This window comes from Bacillus rossius (genome assembly GCF_032445375.1).
Source record: "Bacillus rossius redtenbacheri isolate Brsri chromosome 4 unlocalized genomic scaffold, Brsri_v3 Brsri_v3_scf4_2, whole genome shotgun sequence".
Classification (NCBI taxonomy): Eukaryota; Metazoa; Arthropoda; class Insecta; order Phasmatodea; family Bacillidae; genus Bacillus; species Bacillus rossius.
In genome coordinates this window covers 46,303,143-46,323,529 of record NW_026962011.1, presented here as the reverse complement: position 1 = coordinate 46,323,529, position 20,387 = coordinate 46,303,143, and the positions used below count along the sequence as shown (strand labels likewise).

General features: G+C 36.8%; 1 protein-coding gene across 1 annotated transcript in view; it reads left to right on the top strand.

Annotated features, from left to right (window-relative positions):
• LOC134542037 (dipeptidase 1-like) overlaps positions 1-20,387 on the top strand; it is a 64,730-nt gene that overhangs the window by 42,200 nt on the left and 2,143 nt on the right. The window contains exons 3-10 of the mRNA XM_063385884.1: positions 3,863-4,019; positions 8,412-8,544; positions 10,613-10,763; positions 13,355-13,424; positions 14,714-14,890; positions 15,907-15,991; positions 16,232-16,307; positions 19,799-19,937. Coding sequence (XP_063241954.1) covers positions 3,863-4,019; positions 8,412-8,544; positions 10,613-10,763; positions 13,355-13,424; positions 14,714-14,890; positions 15,907-15,991; positions 16,232-16,307; positions 19,799-19,937 — 988 coding nt within the window. The remainder of the gene's footprint in view (positions 1-3,862; positions 4,020-8,411; positions 8,545-10,612; positions 10,764-13,354; positions 13,425-14,713; positions 14,891-15,906; positions 15,992-16,231; positions 16,308-19,798; positions 19,938-20,387) is intronic.

Below are 20,387 nucleotides of genomic sequence, written 5' to 3'. Positions count from 1 at the left end.
TTTATATAGTTTTTTTATTCGTGGTCCATAGACCCCAAAGACATCGTCGCTAAAAGTTTGTATATATATCACAATTTTGTAGACATGATAACTGCCTAAATTTTTCACAAATGACTTCCAAACTGATGCATAAAATCTAGTGGTGGAAAATCACGGTCGAGTTCGTTAATGGGCAATATTCGACTAAAGGGGTAGTAATGGGAAAGGTTTTTTGAAAAACAGAATAATCGCTGTAACTCCCTTAATATTGAAAATACCACATCCATTTGAAAGTATTGTATTTTGTAGGAGTAATAACAAAATCTTGTGTCTGAATAATTTTTTGATACGACCAACCATATTTGTAAGGGGTTGAAAAAACAATAATTGGAGGAGAAAAAAGAACTCCCTTGTAAGCACATAGAATTCGTACAGATTGTATGTTAATATAATAAATTGTATCTAAAAAAATTTTGTCAGAAACAATTTTTGTTTCGACGAACCATTGTTGCAGGGGGGTTGAAAAATAAAGGGGTGGAACTGAAAAAAGTTCATAATTTACGTACCTACCAAAGTCAACAAAAATAATCCAAAATTAATTTATTAAAAGTTTTTCGTGCTTATTTTAACATAAGTCAATTTTTTCGATGAAAATTTCTAATTTAACAGTCGTACCAGTATTTTGTACTTTAAAAACCTAGCGCACTTGTAGCCCTCTTGATTTAAATTAATCAAAAGACATATTCCTCGCTAAAGGACAAATATGTTGTATACAAATGATCAACAATATTACCTTCATTTATATGTACATATTTTAAAACATGGAATATTAAAAAAAATTGAAAATAACTCAAGTGCAAGCTCACAATATTTACTTGTTATAACTACTACACGTACAAAATTGTGGTGTCTTATATCTTTAAACGAGCAATTCTTGTATATATATAATCTGAATCTCGGAAACGGCTCCAACGATTTTCATGAAATTTATTATGCATGGGGTTTCGGGGGCGATAAATCGATCTAGCTAGGATTCATTTTTAGAAAATGTAGTTTTATCCGTGTTTTGAATAATCAACTTTATCGATAATCAACTTAAATATCAATGACTCTTCCTGACATCTATTGGTGAGTAATAATAACTTCTTTTTTTTAATTGGGAGCAACTAACTGCTTTAACGACACAACAACAATAAAGCTACTCCAGTAGATGGTGTTGTTAAGCAACACTAAGCCAATGAGTGTTTGGTTTGAGGTTAGACCAAGAAAATCAATTGTTTACTTATATTATTTGTGTCTTTTTAACTAATTTGTTCACTTAAAAATGCCTAAACTATCTTTGAAAAAAAACGCTTATTATTATGTCAGTAAGATCGAAAAATATTATTCATATTTCATCATTTCATCAGTATGTAATTCGTATTTAAATATAATTTCTAAAAAAACACAAATTACCGACAAAAAAATACCAAGCAAAGCTTTGTCATCCAGGTACTGAAATTTTAACAGGTTAGAAATTATTCGCAGCAGTAAGATTGTTTCAACTTCAGAGTCCTCTTTTGTTCTCTAGTGTCCTGCAAGGAAAACGCGTAGAAAGTGTAATCCGGGCAACTTTTGGTCGTTCTGCAAGAAAGAAAGTAGAACTAGGGTCGTTTGACGGCGGATAAAAGAAGTCCGTGTGATCCTAACGAGACACTTTACCTCCCTCCCTTCCTGAGCCAGCCCCCTCCCACTCGTCACATGACACGGGCGGCGGCGACCTGTGTGGATCCCCCCACCCTTCGAGAACTTCGGAACAGCCAGGGAGTATCGGAAAATAGTTTGAGAGCTTAACAACAGTCTCTCTTCGGAAGCTTCCGCAGAGTTGGGAAGCTAAGGTCTTGGAAGAGACTGCAGGAAGCAAGCATGTGATAGCTTAGGGCAATGCTGTTGGAGCAGCGTTCTCCTCCAAGTTCCCAAGTCACTCCCCCGTAGACGAGAGGCATAATAATTGCATGTGTAGCCATTTCGCCTGCGACGAGTTTGAAACTAAGCCGAACCGAGAACAGTTACGATTGTAAATTTTAAATATTTCTGGCACGGCCCAAAACATTAAAAAATATAAATTTGCCCTCTTTAATTTTTTTGCTCTTGTAAATCAATTCAACAATTTTACTCTGAATTTCGCAACTGTTAAAAAAATTTAAATAAAATTAATTCCTGCAAACACATACAACCCAGCTTAAACACAAGTATTTTTGTGTTGTACTAGTTTATGATTTTGCGAATAATTATTTATTAATAAGTATTTTAGGGCCTTTTATTTCTCGAATAAAAGAATTTTTAAAAAAAAAATTTACACTCAATTTAAAATCAAACAGTAAACAAATTCAATCCTTACAACCCTCTTTGGAATATCACTCTTTTTTTTTTTCCTGAGAATCAGACGCGATATGACTTCTGCACACACTGCGAACTGCCTGTCTGGCATTCAGGTGAGGTTAATTTCTAATATAGATGCCAAATAATATTATTTTCTGTTCTCTAAAGCTAGTGTACATTGAACTCTCCAAGAAAAATATGCTTGACTTTATTGATTAATAAATAATATATGATTGTATTCCTTCGTAAATATATTTTATTTTAAAATAGTTTATGACTTTAAAAAAAAAATCTGAGCGAACCTTTCGGTAACGAGCAAATTCGTATGTTCTTGTATTGCAAATAAACTTATAATATGAAATTCAGACAATAAGTTTGACGTGCAATGCTTTAAAATAATTCCGAGCGTGAAAAGTACTTATACGCCAATTGAGTTTTCAGCTATATTTCTTTACGCGAATCACACGTAGTATCCGCACCCGCTGCTAAAATTCGCTGCCGGAGCAGCTACGTTGACTATTGTTGAATCATTCCTTTGCAGACCGAAATTATAAACTAAATAATGAAACGGCTCCAATAAAAGCGAAAAAGACTTGAAAAAAATACTAAACCCCGGCTTTGGACCTGATTTTCGACAATAAATTTTATCAAAACCCTGCCCATTTTGTTAAAATTCATTAGACTGTCAATACTATAAGGTTTACCTTTGTCTTTGTGAACTTTGGTTTGCGCCATCCGCCACAGATAGCAGCGCCGTGGTTACACATTTCGGTTATATGCGACTTCCGTTCCATTCACGAAATTACTTCCACCAAATATCTTGTCCTGGGAGCTAAGATATTAAACATTATAATAAGGAGACATTAGTTAGTGCGTGACCTTTATTTCTTAGTACCAGTGTCCAATCGCACAACCCGATGTTGGTGTCATGCGCACACTGCCGGCAGGCGGGTGTGTGGTTGGGAATACTGCCGGCAGGCGGGTGTGTGGTGGGAAACACTGCAGGCAGGCGGGTGTGTGGTTGGGAACACTGCCGGCAGGCGGGTGTGTGGTGGAGAATGCTGCAGGCAGGCGGGTGTGTGATGCGAAATGCTACAGGAGGTGGGTGTGTGGTGGAGAATGCTGCAGGCAAGTGTATGTGTGGTGGGAAACACTGCAGGTGGGCGGGTGTGTGGTGGGAAACACTGCCGGCAGGTGGGTGTGTGGTGGAGAATGCTGCAGGCAGGCGGGTGTGTGATGCGGAATGCTACAGGAGGTGGGTGTGTGGTGGAGAATGCTGAAGGCAGGCGGGTGTGCGGTGGAGAATGCTACAGGCAGGCGATTATGTGATGTGGAACGCTGCAGGAGGTGGGTATGTGGTGGAAAATGCTGCAGGCAGATGGGTATGTGATGTGGAACGCTACAGACAAGTGTATGTGTGGTGGGAAACACTGCAGGTGGGCGGGTGTGTAACGGGGAATGCTGCCGGCAGGTGGGTGTGTGATTGGGAATACTGCAGGCAGGCGGGCATGTGTGTTTGCAGGCACAACGACTTGCCGTGGAACATCCGCAAGTTCGTGCACAACCAGCTGAAGGACTTCAACTTCGCCGGCGACCTGCGGACTGTGGCCCCGTGGTCGCGTAGCGCGTGGTCTCACACCGACCTGCGGCGGCTGAGGCGGGGCATGGTGGGAGGACAGGTACCGAGCAACACGTCATGTCGGGGGTTGTCGCACCACGCCCGTGGTTTAGTCGAGTGGCGAGAGGGAGCATTCAGTTTAGTGTATGTTAGTGTCGAGCTGTGTAGATGCAATCAACGAGTGAAACGCTACTACACTGCCAATAATTTTTTTTAAAATATGATTCCTTAGGCACATTATGAAAAAAAAAGTTTAGAGTGAACTTTTTTACATGTGCATTTAAATCATATACTTTAGTGATTGATATTGAATACTGCTCCATATAATTAAAACCACGTATTTAATGTGATTATTAATTATATAAATTGTGTAAGAAACCTTTTTTTAAATACATTTATATAAGGAATTATTTTCCCATATCTATAATTTTTTGTATTATAATTTATTACATTATTATTTATAAAATAATTAAAATTAATATAAAACATAAATATTCAGCATATTTATGATTTTCATTATTACATAAATTTATCGGAGATTTCTCACTAAATTAAATTATTAATTAATATACTTTTATATTAATATTGAATACTGAGTATTTATTTAATCTTTTATTCGATTGAATTTATACTTTACCAACCATAGTTATAATATCACTCAAGTTTTGTTATTAATATATTTAAATTAATTGTTTACATTCAAAATTAAAGTTAGTTTTTTATTGCCCCAAGTAAATATAATTTCTAACGCGATTCCATAAGTAAGATCACGCACCCATTTTTTTTAAATGAAACATAAATATTCATGTAAAATTACAGATAGTTGTACATTCACATGGAAACAACTATATCACTACAAAAATAAGGTTCGCAGTAATACTGGGTTCGGATTCTTACCCAGACATTTATGCTTTGTGTTGTCCCAGCATCTCCGATAGTTACAGTTATATGTAAACCGCTCCCTGATAAATTTTCTAGTATTAACTGCGTACATTAACAAGCATACTAAAACAAAATAAAGTCACATTGTTGAACATTCGATTATATTTTCCATTGTTTAAAAACATTATGCTTGAATGAAACATCAAATAAAACATAAAATTATGCGCAATTTTTGTAAGAAATACTCAGTATAATCTCGTAAAACGTATTTCATATATACAAAAATAACCGTTGCACAAAGTTACAATATCTTTCTTGTAGTATTACAAACATTTCTTAGCCACTTGTTTTTAAAGGAATCTTTTGTAAAAGTACAAAAAAAAAACATTTTTCTGTGTAAAACGTAGTCATTCATACCTTTCCAACAAAGGGTGGGTGATATGGAGTGTGGGAAGCTACTCGACCATTCACTGTTCATTTCACTGAAACCAGATCACTCGCCGTTTAACTAAACCACTCGACCAAACAGTTCTGCTCGCACACGACGAGATTATCAAATTACTTTCCACTCGACGTAATAACTGGCCTAGTGTAAACCAGCCTGTAATTGAAGTATTTTTTTTTTTTACCTTGCCGTGGTAATACTGGCGCGCCACGAAAACGGTGCTTGACAACGTCTGATGATGGTCAGTAAGTACGGATTATGGATCTCCGACGTTAAACACCGCCACTTCCAAGTCACTTAAAACTTTTTCCGCAATGCGGACACCACACTTCAGACAAATTTTGGGCGCCTAACCGACAGACCATGAGCTGGACTAAAATTGGCATCACCCGATCACCGTGTCATCTTGCAGACGTGGCTAAATAAAATTATCAAGCATTGTTCGCAGGACGACAATGGCACAAGAATACGCAGACCACAGGTTTGGTTTTTGGTTTTAAAATTCTTTTATTCGTGAAAGTTGTACATCAAGCGTATAACTTTGCAAGTATATGGGAAAAAAATTGTTACATAAAAAAATTGGTTGTCGGTGAAGTCGGTTTACGGATGATAGTTTAACGTGACAACGTCATAACAAAACATTGATGAAATGATTGCATACTTTATGAATAAAATTGAATCATTTTTATTTTAATAATAAAAGAATACTTTAAATTATACTAGTAATCAAGTTTTTAAAATGCAAGAATAATTAACCTTTATTGTTGTTGTAATAAGCAATGAAAACCACATTAACTTTTCACTTCACTTTATAAACAGTCGAGTGGAAGAGAGATAGATGCGACGCAAGCGTACAATGTGTGTAACGGGACACAGCGTAATGGAACAATGTGCGTATCGGGACACTTTTTCGTGCGTGCAACCGGCGTTCATCGATTTATTAGACTTTGTCACGTCAAAAACAGTACCAGATATTTTAGTCTCTTTCCGTGCGATGGGTGAGGAAGCAGGTCTGTTTTGGCACCAGATCCCCGATATTAAAACCACGGAATTTAATACACGTGGGGAAAAGTAGTAGTACGAAACAAAAACCCCACTTTATGAAATGAACACTCGCTGATTTAAAGGAAATTAAAACACCTGCAGTGGATGTAGCAAGTCCGCTGGGCGTGTCGCGTCGCGTGACAGGAACTGCGCACTGGGTGTCCACGAGACAGCAGTCGCCCGAGGCACGGACCAGAACTCGTCGACGGGGAGTCACTGTTGCCGCTGTTGGCGTCGCACCGTCGCACTTTGTTTCACTTTGTTGCACTTTTACGGAGGGCTAAGTTGACGTGATGTGGAGGAGGAGAGAGGGGTAATAGGGACAGAACGATGTTCTACTTTTGAGAACTGTCAGATTTGAGACAAGTTGCATGACACGTTCCAAGCCATTTATTTATTTCAACCCACGCTTCATTCAAGCTTTTTTTTTCCTTCTATATTAAATTTGATGACTCGTTGCACATTACTTGAGACAACATGTCGTGCCAACTTCAACTCAAGCTTCAACCGAGCTGTAGCCAAGCTTGAGCCAGCTTGAAGGCTAGCAGCGACGGGCTTGCTGCAAGCTTGGTGTGCTATCAGGGCAACTGTCGGAACAGGCTTTGACTTCTGATTTCCCGGGAGTTTTTTCCCCCATCGGGAACGAGTGGTTTGGTTGGAACCGTCTGCCAATCCATGGGTGTTGAGCTCGTTTAGGTTTCGGTGATGGATCTAACTCGCTGTACAAGCAACCACACCCTAAATGCTCGGGTTTCTCGGTTGTTGTGTGGAAATGCAGAGCAAGTGGCAGCACTCGCTGCTGTCGTTCGTTCTCAGATTTGGCCGTTGCTAAGCTTTAAAGTATCCAGCACAAAGTATTAACTGTTAACAAGTGTTAACTGTTAACAAGATGACCAGTATTATAATAAAATTACTTGTCGAAAATCAAGTCCAAATCAGAGTTATGGTAAATTTTTAAGTTTTTTATTTTTATTTTTTTTTAGTTTTTATAGAAGCCGCTTTATTATATATTATAAAATTTCTGTCTGCAAATGGAATGATTCGAGGATCGACGCAGCTGCTCCTGTGGAGAATTCTAGCGGCGGGTGCGGAAACTACGTGTGATTCGCGTCCAGAAATATGATTGACAGCACAATTTGCGTATATTTATCACGCTCGGCATTTTTTTAAAGAATTCTACATTAAATTATATGTCCGAGTTTCGTATTATAAGTGTGTTTGAAACATGAAAACTCATTAATTTGCTTGTTATCAGGGTTAGATGTTACACATGTCTGGAGAGTACCGATGGACTCACTCTACCCTTGTAATCGTCCCTTTCAGTAGGGCGTGATTAATCAAACGCGCCCTCGACTTGGAGAGAAAGGTGGTAGTTTCACGTCAATGGGAACGTCGCGTAGCCAACTCCAAGCAAAGTTGGGCTTCGGATACTATTTTTCTGTGACATTAATAACTATATGTAGGTGGTTGTTGCTGCAGCGTACGAGAGTTTCTTCTTTTTTGGCGTGACAACGTCTAATAAATCGATGAACGCCGGCTGCACGCACAAAAAAATGTCCCGTTACGCACATTGCCCCGTTACGCTCATTGTACGCTTGCGCCGCATCTATCTCTCTTCCACTCGATTGGAACAACCATCAATTTGACTTTTTCGAGGCACATTAAACTTGAAACACTCCCATTCGTTTCCTACTTTTCCTATCATCGTCCTATCCTTAACAGAATAACACAGATTGGAAGAAGTTAAATAGCAAACATGTATAAAAGTTGTAGTTAAAATAATCTCTTCGTTAAAGTAATAAACATATTTGAATTAATGAGAGCAAATAAAAGTAAATTTATCAATTAAATTGTAGATTTAATTTCACTCCTTCTTTGCACCAATACAAAATAGTGATAATTCAATAAAAATTATTCAATTTTATTCATAAAAGTATGCAATCACTTCATCAATGTTTTGTTATGACGTTGTCACGTTAAACTATCGTCCGTAAACCGACTTTACAGACAACCAATTTGTTTTTCTGGAATGACGTTCGAAGTGTAGTTGGCCTGCAGGAGTCCGGCGCCGGCTTGTTGCAGTTCTGGGTGGCGTATGTGCCCTGCGAGTCCCAGAACCTGAACGCCGTGCAGCTCACCTTGGAGCAGATCGACCTCATCAAGAGACTCATAGACAAGTACGCGCACCAGATGCAGTTCGCCTCCGACACGAAAGGTGAGGCGTGGGACCGCTTCCGCAGGAAAAACAAACAGCTTCGCTCCCTTTCGAAAAAAAAAAAAAATCAATTTGAAACACGTTCAACTGTCAGATTTTCTAACCGTACTACAACTTTATTTTCTTATCTAGGTATACAAATGTGAAGTCCATTATATGAAGACGTTTTAATTAAATGTGAAAGGCTTTATGTACTAAACAATCCAGTAAGCATAAAAAAAAAGCTTATTTCACGTAATGACTGATTTGATTGAGCATGGGCATCGTTAGTAAATATGCAAACTTCTAATTTCTCCAAGTTCTTTGTACTCTGCATTGGTTCAGTTAGTTAATATATGATACGCAAAACAGTAAAATCTCCCTTCAAATACCTAGATAGTTGACAAATGATAGCGATAGGTAGTACATGAATCCTGGCACTTATTTAAGTAACACTGTGAACATTTTGTCATAATAATTTAACTGAAAGCATTTATTCTTTAGTCATTTGAAAATTATCATTTAAACGGTTAATGTTTGGTATTAATAAAATGGTTTTTAATCTAAGTAATACTATTTGAGGCTCTGATAATCTATTAATGTTTATAATGTGATATTTACTTATGAATTTAACTACACGCCAACACTTGAAAGGTAATGATTTCATCATAGTTGGAAACTTACAAAAGTTTTTTTTTTAATCTGTATATCATCCCATGACTAAACATCCCATGACTAAACAAGAATGTTTTTGATGTCCTAAGATCAAAAGATTTTAAGACAATGTCATTTAACTATTGTTTGTTTCTTATAAATTTCTAGATAGGGTATATCTTATTTTTATAATTAATTCTAAAATATTTGAGCAAACAATATTTTTATCACCCTGCAAAATATATTGAAGTAAAAATAAATAAATAAATTTTGGCGTGGACGTTTTGAACTTCCCATTTACACAATGTATTCACGTTAAAAACTTGCTGACGTATGCTGAAACAGCCTAGTCCTATATATATATATATATATATATATATATATATATATATATATATATATATATATATATATATATATAGTGACCAAGACTATTTGTTGGATACATATATATATATATATATATATATATATATATATATATAGTGTCTCACCAAGACTATTTGTTGGAGATATATATATATATATATATATATATATATATATATATATATATATATCCAACAAATAGTCTTGGTGAGACACTATATATATATATATATATATATATATGTATCCAACAAATAGTCTTGGTGAGACAATATATATATATATATGTATCCAACAAATAGTCTTGGTGAGACACTATATATATATATCCAACAAATAGTCTTGGTGAGACACTATATATATATATCCAACAAATAGTCTTGGTGAGACACTATATATATATATCCAACAAATAGTCTTGGTGAGACACTATATATATATATCCAACAAATAGTCTTGGTGAGACACTATATATATATATCCAACAAATAGTCTTGGTGAGACACTATATATATATATATATATAGAGAGAGAGAGAGAGAGAGAGAGAGAGAGTCTCACCAAGACTCTTTGTTGGATACAGAAAAATGTTGTCACTAATACGACGCTTCATGGACACTCAAGAGTCATTTTTTTCCATCGTCACACAGCTGTGTCCAATTTCATTGGGATGCATCCTCCGTAGCACACACATCCCTACATCCCTTAAAAAAAATGCAGCCTCAATTTAAAGGACGCATTTCTAATAGATGAATGTAGCCATTTTGAGTCGAGATATCTGCAATTATTCAGCAAAACGTAAATTACGACTAATTTAAAAAAAAAATAACGTAGCGTGGATGTTATAAATGTTAGCGATCAAAATAAAAATTATTGCAATGAATCTCAATTTACAAAAAAATAGTTAAATGAGTATTAAATACCCCTATGAGTTTAAAATCGCTTTTCGTTGATTTTTATTAACATCTTAATTTGTCTCTGTTCAATGACAACAGTTTCTTGTAGTGAGATGTGAAGACAGTATCTGGAAGCGACCTCGAAGTGATACTTGTGCGGTGTGCTGCAGAGATCATGAGGGCGCACGGCGACAGGAAGATAGCCAGCCTGATCGGCGTGGAGGGCGGCCACAGCATCGGCAACTCGCTGGCGGTCCTCAGGATCCTCTACGACCTGGGCGTGCGCTACATGACGCTCACCCACACCTGCAACACGCCCTGGTCAGCGCTGCCTCGCGACCACCGCCCGAGTTGCAATAGCCCGTCGCCTCCGTCCATCGGTCACGTGGCCAGCACGGTCAACACCCCTTCCTTCGAGAATTAAAAAAAAAAAAATATTGGTTGTCTGTAAAGTCGGTTAACGGACGATAGTTTAACGTGACTTCATAACAAAACATTGATGTAATGATTGCATACTTTTATGAATAAAATTGAATCATTTTTATTAAATTATCACTCTTTTGTATGGATACAAAGAAGGAGTGAAATGAAATCTACAATTTAATTGATAATTTTACATTGATTTGCACTCATTAATTCAAATATGTTTATTACTTTAACGAAGAGATTATTTTAACTATAACTTTTATACATGTTGGCTATTTAACTTCTTCCAATCTGTGTTATTCTGTTGATAGTACGATGATAGGAAAAGTAGGAAACGAATAGGAGTGTTTCAAGTTTAATGTGCCTCGAAAAAGTCAAATCGATTGTTGTTCCAATCGAGTGGATGAGATATGGATGCGGCGCATGCGTACAATGAGCGTAACGGGACGCAGAGTAACGGGACAAAGTGAGTAACGGGACACTTTCGTGCGTGCAGCCGGCGTTCATCGATTTATTAGACGTTGTCACGTCAAACACTCACACACCCACACACATAAGCGAAGACAGAATAAGAAAATTATAGCCACTTTTCCTACATAAAGTTACAGAGAGATTGTTTTGAAAGGAATATTGTAATCCTTGATGGGCTACAATAAAGTATTTCCTCCCAATTACAGACCGACATACCTCGTACTCTGAAGCGGCAGGGATTGTGTTCTAAGAAGTCTGTATTAAATAGGTACCGGTTTGCACACGTGTTACTCTATGTATGTCTCTGATACAAACTTGAGATTTGTGTTTCACGTTTTTAATACCATTAATATATGTGTATTTATGGCTTGTTTAACAAAATCTAACTATTTACTTAAGAAAATTAAGGTATTAAAAACAATTGAATAAAAACCTAAGCTTGAAATGTTCCTTTTTCATCCCTCAAGCAAAATCATTACTTAAATTTATACGTGTAAACGTTGGAGTTCAAATAGTCTACCGTTCCCTGAGATTGTAGAGTGACAATCAATTTTCTTTTAAAACTAAATTATAGCGAAAACTTACTCATAAAAAATGTTCTATGTTTATAATGGAACCCCTCCTTCACATAAACCTGGCTGCAGCCAACCGGAGGGCCCGAAAAATTTCTTCCGTCAACCCATCAAAAGTTTGAGTTTGTATAAAAACATTGCAGTTCATTAAACTCATGTCCTAAATATTCACTCACAACTCTGAATTTTTCCGTGAATGTGTTTATACAATACATACAAAAACACGACATAAATAGTAAACAACGTCGAAATATGTGTGAGAGAAAAACACAGATTGTTGGTAGCACTTAGGAAATTTGACGAACGGATGAAGTCCCTTATCTATGAGTCATGTAAATCCAGAGATTCTCTGTGTAAATCGCTTGGCTAGTTGCGTGACGTTGACGGATGAAAAACTGACGGACGGATGGATGACGAAAGGAGGCGACGAGCTATTGTAATTTCACCTTAATAAACAATATTCGCTCTACTCTTAAAGGTATACGTCCTGTTCCATGTCACTTTTTGATATTTACGTTTAACACTGTTAAATTTTTAAGTGGCTGAACTTCAGAAAAATGAGTGTGTGTTGTGTGTGCGCACGCACGTATAAATAATATACTGCCGGTATCTGCCGGTATACAATAAGTAAGTATTTGTGTTGAATATGATACACCTGTTCCCTAACCGTATTTCTAGTGCACGATAGGACACGACCAGTACCTTGTTTCTTAAGGAATGGATTCTCGTGTCCTAAACGTGGCTAATTAGTTGCACAAACTCCGCGCATGCCATAGAAAAGAGAGGGAGGCGCATGCACAGAGCTCACTTTTTCATTATTTTCTTCCAGATGGCGGACTCACGCCTGTGGCCATTAACTCGTATGTAGTCATTTTTGTGATCATCGTGGTACGTACCAAGCGTTTTGGTGTGCCAAATGAAGCTTTATGACAGCAAAACTATCCTGGACTACATTTAACACACACTAATGGCCATAGCAAGAAATAATAGCAACTTAAAAAGGTCTTGAGGCAAATAAGAAAGACGGTTCTGTTTTGATGTGGTGCTGCTATCTGTATTGTTTTTGCCGTAACAATTGTATTGATGGTTGCGAAACATCCGCTAGAATGCGTTGAAACCAGTTTAAAGCCTCGCGCAAGGCACCATTTATTGAAACGGTTGCCGATATATTTCCTTACTGGGATTTGGTTTTGACACGTTCCGAAATAACAGCCCGCGAGGTATATTTTGGTCGTACCCTAACAAGGCAGTGTTTAATCTGCTTGAAATACCGCTCTAAGAGGCCCTCAGGCTCAAGTCGAGTTCTTAAAATGCAATTCAACTCGAAATTTCGGACATGCATACATTCCTGAATTAACCATTTCTGTCAGTGAAATGTAGTGTTTTAAATGTAATTGTTCCACAATTAAAAAATAATAATTTGTGCTTGCGTCTTTTATCTAGGGCAGATTCTTCATCGGTGGAACATAACATGAAGTATCCTGAACATGGTGGATTGACAAGTTTTGGTAAGGTACGCACCAAGAAGTAAGTTTTTTTTGTTTTTGTTTTTTTTTCTTTCATAATGTTCATTGCTTTTTCTTGCAAAAATTTCAGTAAACTCAAATTAATATTTTCACATTCACTTACACACCATGAAGCAAAAATACCTGCTCTTAAATCTTATTGTTGCTGCGTAGCAAGCAGAATTTATCATTATTTGCCAGCAGTCTTTAGTTAAGTACAGATTTATGATGTCACATCGACAACCACATTTTTATAAATGGCCATGTGCAATAAGTCAAGTAAACTGGGGGGAATTAAACAGCCATGGCTACTCAAAGTAAGTGCTGGAATGATTCCTACTACAACCAACCTTTCCAGCAGTTACCTGTAGCGATTACAGAAAACCATGTAAAATCAAAATCGGGATTGTAACACAGCCCTCCCCACTCCCCCCTTCCTCAACGGAACACTAACTAGTCCAAAGTTTCACTGTTGAGTCAACTCGCTTGGTGACGGATATCACGAAATTTTTTATATAACTCTGAATTGGTCATTTTGTTATCATATTACTCCCATACCGCGGTGAAGATAATGGAAAACTACAGCAGGATTGCTAAGCCCATACAACTGGAGCTGCATTATAAAACCCATTTCTTTGACACAACAAAGGGGTTTGTTTAAATACGAGACACTGCAAAGTTATGTTGCTGCAAACAAGATTTTTGTTTGATATGTATACCTCGAGTAAAAGCAAGCTTGCATTGTCATTAAAAATATATATACATTTTTTTTTAATGAAAAGATGTATTTGTTACAAGCTAGATTATTGTAAGCTATCCTCAAGGAAATATTAGTGCTCTCTGTCTGTTGGTATTCCTGTGTTCTTCAGTCTGACTCTTCCTGCTTCAGGGTGTGCCCATGGCCATAATTGGTGCCATACTACAGCCGCAAAGCATGCGACCTTTTTACATTAAACCCCCCCCCCCCCCCCCCCCCCTCCGACCCAGTGTGTATAGGGCTTGCCCTGAAACGCAGCCATAGTCCAAACGAACTCAGCTACTGACATGCACGCCGGAGGGCCACAGTACTGTGAAAGGGCTCCGCTGGCATAGCGGACTCGCCAGGAAATAAAAAAAATATCCAAATGATAACCTAACATATTAAAAAAATTACTAGCAGTTTAGAATGTCAGATTTATTTAATTTTAACAAAATTAATGTTTTATTTTCTTTTGCAATAAAGAAATTTATTTTAATTCCCCCCCTTCCCCTTGGCAATCTGCAATAAGACGCAATGGGAGTTGCGGTTGCCCGGCAGGCGGTGGTGAGGGAGATGAACCGGCTCGGCATGATGGTGGACCTGTCTCACGCCTCCGTGGGCACCATGAGGGACGCGCTGGCCGCCTCCAAGGCCCCCGTCATCTTCTCCCACTCGTCCGCCTTCGCGCTCTGCAACTCCTCCAGGAACGTTCCCGACGACATCCTCAGGGACCTGGTGAGCACGACGAGTCCAAGCACTCCTGTGCAGCCTGCATTTGGAACTGTGCAGAACCTACTTCGGATCATCCGCAAAAAATTTCATTCGAAAACCTATATTTAACTGCTCCACTTGAATGGTGAAATTATAGCTTCACATTATTTTAGTGACAGGAGTTCGATGGTTTATCAGTGATTTCCAACAGTTTCCGCAGTGGGTTCTCGTACCTTATGGACCCCACCTCTACCTGGTCACAAATACATTGTGCAGATCTTCAGAAAAAAAAACAATCTGAATAAACCAACAATAGTCTGTTTACGAAAAGCATTGAAGAATATGCTCAGGGCGGATAAAAATTTCAGTTTCAGTATTTAATTTTTAAACTGTAGTTTTAGAAGACTGAAAATGGCTACAATGCATGTTTTCAAAATTTATTTTTAGGCATGAAACAATTGCTAAAAATTCTTGAACACTCAAGGGACTTCCACTAAGTATACCTTTAGCTTTATTTCTCCGCCATATAATGTTATGATTACCGTACCAAATCTCATGGGAGTTCTACGCACGATGAGAAGACTTTGCGCCAGTTCAGAGACTTGTGCTTAGGGGCAATACTGTGCTAGAAGCACCAGCGAGCATCGCCATTATCATCCCACCTTCTAATAAAAATATTGCTGACTAGACAGGCCCCTTGAACACAGATTCCCAATGCATCTGCCATTTTTGTTCTATTTATAATGGTTTTTGTTCATGTGCAAGAGTTGTTTCTGAAGCAAGATTATTGATTCTGTGCAATTTTTGACATGATTTGTTCATTCTCCAAGTGAAGTTATGAAGTTGTTCATTTTACATAGTTTTTGGTTAGGTGCAATTATTTTTGCAAAGGGTAACTTATCACTGCCACAATTTTACGAAAATTTTATTCAACCTTTAACAATTTCCCCTTGCTTAATATTTTTTTAAATTATGTTGCATTGGTTATGATTGAAAATATAATTTTTTTTCAGTGACAAAATACATGTTATGTATTTTAGGCGGTGAGTGGTGGTTTAGTGATGGTAACCTTCTACAACTACTTCGTGAAGTGTGGACCAACAGCCACTGTTGCTGATGTTGCAGGTACGTGTATAAATGTTAAACACAAATACTAATTGAAGTGATCACATTGACAAGGTATGCTCATTATTTGCCTCTTTCGATCAGCAGTCATCGATAATTTGATTTAGTGTAAGTTAATTAACATATTACCTAAGTACCAAATTAAAAAATTAAGTAAAGTCCTATGTTACATTACAGCCTTCACTCCTCAGTTTCATGTTCAAGCTCAATTTAATAATTTTTTTCCCTGTTTCGTTGCAGAACACATTAGCTACATCCGGGACTTAATTGGTGTGGACCACATAGGCGTTGGTGGAGATTTTGATGGAATTAATAGGTAACAAATGTTTTTTGTGTTAGTTGTGCAGTCACATGTTGGATGCAGGTTTAACATTAATTTTGTTGCCAAATTATTATGATAATTATGGTTATTCTTACCAACAACATTAACGAAATTCTGTGGAATGTTCTGGTTAAATTTTGTAAGTAGTCATTTTAAACGTATTCTCATCAAATTTTATGTTGATAATTTTATTCCTCAGAAATAAAAAACAACAAATGATTATTTTTAGGTATTAGGTTTAAAATAAAAACTACTTGTAAAAATTAAAATAGGCTATGGGAAACATGTTTTACATATCACTCACATACAATATGTTTGCAGATTGCGGGCATAAATTTAGTGGATAGCAACTTTTGTTACGGAATAGTATACGTCCGGAAACGAAACCCTGCAAAGTTACAGATGCAAACAGCAGCATGAAAATTTAAATCCTTCGTGGTTTGAAACTCCCAGTTCTAGACAGTCTATGGATAAGTCATGTGAAGGTCTTCTTATTCAGTACACATTTGTTGTGAAATCATCCTTGATAATTGCGCTCTCACTATTACTACAGCAATTTTTTTCGCCTGCCCGTACACAATTAACATATCGGCCACCCTACAAACATTTTAAGTCACCTGTGCTATTGCTGTTAGTCAAAACTGTAATTTCAGCACCGTACTCACTAACAGTCAACACTTGCTTATCGTCCAAAGCCAAACGTGTAACCGTACAACCAGCCATCCACTGTGCTGTACACTAGGCTGCTGGTTGCTAGTGCATTTGAATAACTCTACATGCCTGAGTGCAGCACGTCACCTGCTTCCCACGGACCGTTTGAACGTCACAGCGCTGGGTTCCTTTCACACGCTCAGCCAGTGGAGCAGTCCCCTCAAGCCTGCCAAATTGAAACTTGCGAGCAACTGTTCATACCTGTAACTTTGATAGGGTTTCATTTCTGGACATACGTTCCTAAAAAAAAGTTGCTTGTTTCGACATTTCCTACTACTCATTAAATTTATGCCCCGTAGTTTGTGAACATTCTGAATACATGCTGTGTAAATAGTGATATAGATTAAGTAGAGTTTTACCTATTGCGTATTTGAATAAGTCAAACATTGCTTTTTTTTTTTTTTTTTCAATATGCAAATAAAATGAAAACATGACTTGTTGGTAAGTTTGATTTTAGTGTACTAATCACCTTCAACCATTTCTAAATAACATTTAGTATATTCTATTTGTTATGATATACTTATTTGGTGATCATATCAAAATATATTTCTCTAGTGCTTGTCCTCAAATCTCATATTTTTAGCAGCTGTGATAAGGACACAAAGTAATTCACTTAAGTCCAATTAAACAATTCTAGTGGTGCCATATCACTGATAGTCAAGAGGGTTCACATTGAATCCATTATATGAGAAAAATTTTTATCACAAAGTGGTAAGATTACAAAAGTTTAGTAAGTGAAATATTATGGAGGCTACCTCCTGTTAAAGAAGATAAAACTTAATTGATTTTTTTTTAATGTTGTGAAAAAGCATCCTAGGCAAATGATGAATTGTTTTAAATTCCCTCAATATTGTTCATTATTTGTATTCAAGAATCACTTGATATTTGTATTCGATTTGAACTAAAAAAAAAATTGATATTTACACCGGCCTACCAAGAATACAAATAACTTTGGAATCCATCCTAGAGGTGTTTGTATTGAGGACATGGCAGTTAATTTTACTTGAATATGACTGCTATGCAGAGGCGCAACAACTAAATTTCCAAAGGAGGGGCAATATACCTTTTTATAGAATCATCGATCCCCTCTATTGAAGTGGGGGGTCCGAAGGTCCTCCCCCGGGAAAATTTGTATTTCAAGGTGGAAAATTGTGCTATTTAAGCAGTTTTATTATCTAAAAATTGATTACACAGCACTTTCTTTGCCCCCGTTTGCCCCCACTTCAAGGTTACAGAGGGGGGGGGGGAGGCAAAATACCCTTGCCCCCCCCCCCCCCCTGTTGTTGCACCCCTGCTGCTATGGTAGGTAACAATTTGCATTCATCCACCACAGAAATGGTAATCCTGATTGATCAATGGCTTGTATTTTAACTTATATGTCCCATGTTCATAGATAATATAACTTCTTTTATGCATAAATGTGATTGTTGCTTATTTTTGAAGTGTCACCGACAAAGACATCACAAATTTCACTTTTGATGGCATGAGCATAGAGGTCACAAGATATACTGCCTGGGAATATTTTGCCTATGCTAGCCACCAGCAACCACAAACCGCCTTGACAGCTCGCACATTCACGACACCAACTCCCAGTCTCGCTCGAATCCTAGTCGTGTACCCAATTTTAATTTACAAGCACCGGATCAGTAGGAACACGGTTCCGAACCTATCCTGATCATGGTTCATCATCACTTTAGATCACTCTGTACAGCAACGCAACGTAAACATATAAGCAACTCCTTATACATGCATGAAGTAACCACTGAAACTGCTGAACAGAACTATCTTCGGCATAAATGTTAGTTTACTAGTCGTTCTGTACTGATCTCTCTGCCAAATAACAGAGACAATGTTATTTATTTATTTATTTATTTGATTTGTAACATGCCACACCAACAGCACAAGGCTCCAACAATGGGCACAACATGTAAGACAAGTACAAAACAACAAAAATAAGAACAAAACAATTATAAGAACAACAAATAGTAGGACAAAAACAAAGACAAGACAACACAACATACAAATATCCATTTGAGTGCTTAAATTCTAAAAATTACTTAAACTAACAAAAATGTTTCATGAGAGTAATATATGTATAAGTACAGAACGTATCATATTATGTAGATAATTACAGTTAGTATCCATAGATTAATATATCTGGTATTAAATAATTTAGGTAAAAACATTAGAGCATAAAGATACATAATTAATCTTTGGATGCCGAAAAAATAATTTTTTTAACAAGTTTTTTTCTCTGGTAGGTTGTAAGTGATTAACATACATATTAAAATTGTTAACAAGTCTATATATAATATCATTTCTATTTAAAAGTGTGCACAAAAAAGGTGGGTTACGGCTATTAAAAGAAGGAATTTTAATGCCAGTAACATCAAATATATGAGAACATATAAGATTACCATAATAACTATTGAAGACAAAAATGGCATCTAAGATCTTTCTTCTAGTTGATAATGAACCAAGGAGGGAATTTAAATCTATGTTATTGATAGTATTTAATTTTTTGTTAATATAGTCAGCTACTTTAGATTGAATCCTGTCAAGCTTTTCAATATCAGTGTTATTGATGCTATTTCATATAATAGAACCAAATTCAAGTTTTGTTGTACTCCAAATAAAATAAAATAAAACATACCTAGTAGACAAGTTTTTTGCCTGAAACCATTAACATTGAAAGGTTTTAATATTTCTGTGCATGCAAAGCAAGATGAAAAAGCACATTTCTAGCCTCAGGTTAACAGTCTGGTCTGTTTCAGAACACCTCGGGGCCTAGAAGACGTGTCGATGTACCCAGAGTTGTTCGCAGAGCTGCTGCGGATTGGCAACTGGACAGCTGACGATCTCAAGAAGGTAGCAGGCCTCAATCTCTTGAGGGTTTTTTCCAGTGTGGAGAAGGTGATTGAAGTCAAACTTACATCATTTAACTAAACTGGTGTTTTATTGGTAGGCTTTTTGATAGTCACCATTTTAACCACAAATGCAATTACAGATGTAAATTCTTTTGCATTTACTGGCTCGTTGAATTAAATAAGTTATAGCTATGTAGGATTATAGTCCATTCGTGCATTCAAACAATTTAATTACTTCCAGTTGTTGCCTTCGCCCCATTAGGAGATGGGATAAAAACTTACAAAATTTCTTGCTAACAAACATAAAAGATGCTGACTGCAATAATTTTTCCAATTGACCACAAAAATTATTTTACCAATAACAATAAATATGCAAAAACAAATTTTTTTTATAGTCAAATTAAATATTTATTTTGCACTGTTGAAACATTTGGTTTAGTTACAGAATACGGACAGTTTTTTTTTTCCCCTTCTTGCTTCTCCCCTCCTTAAGTAA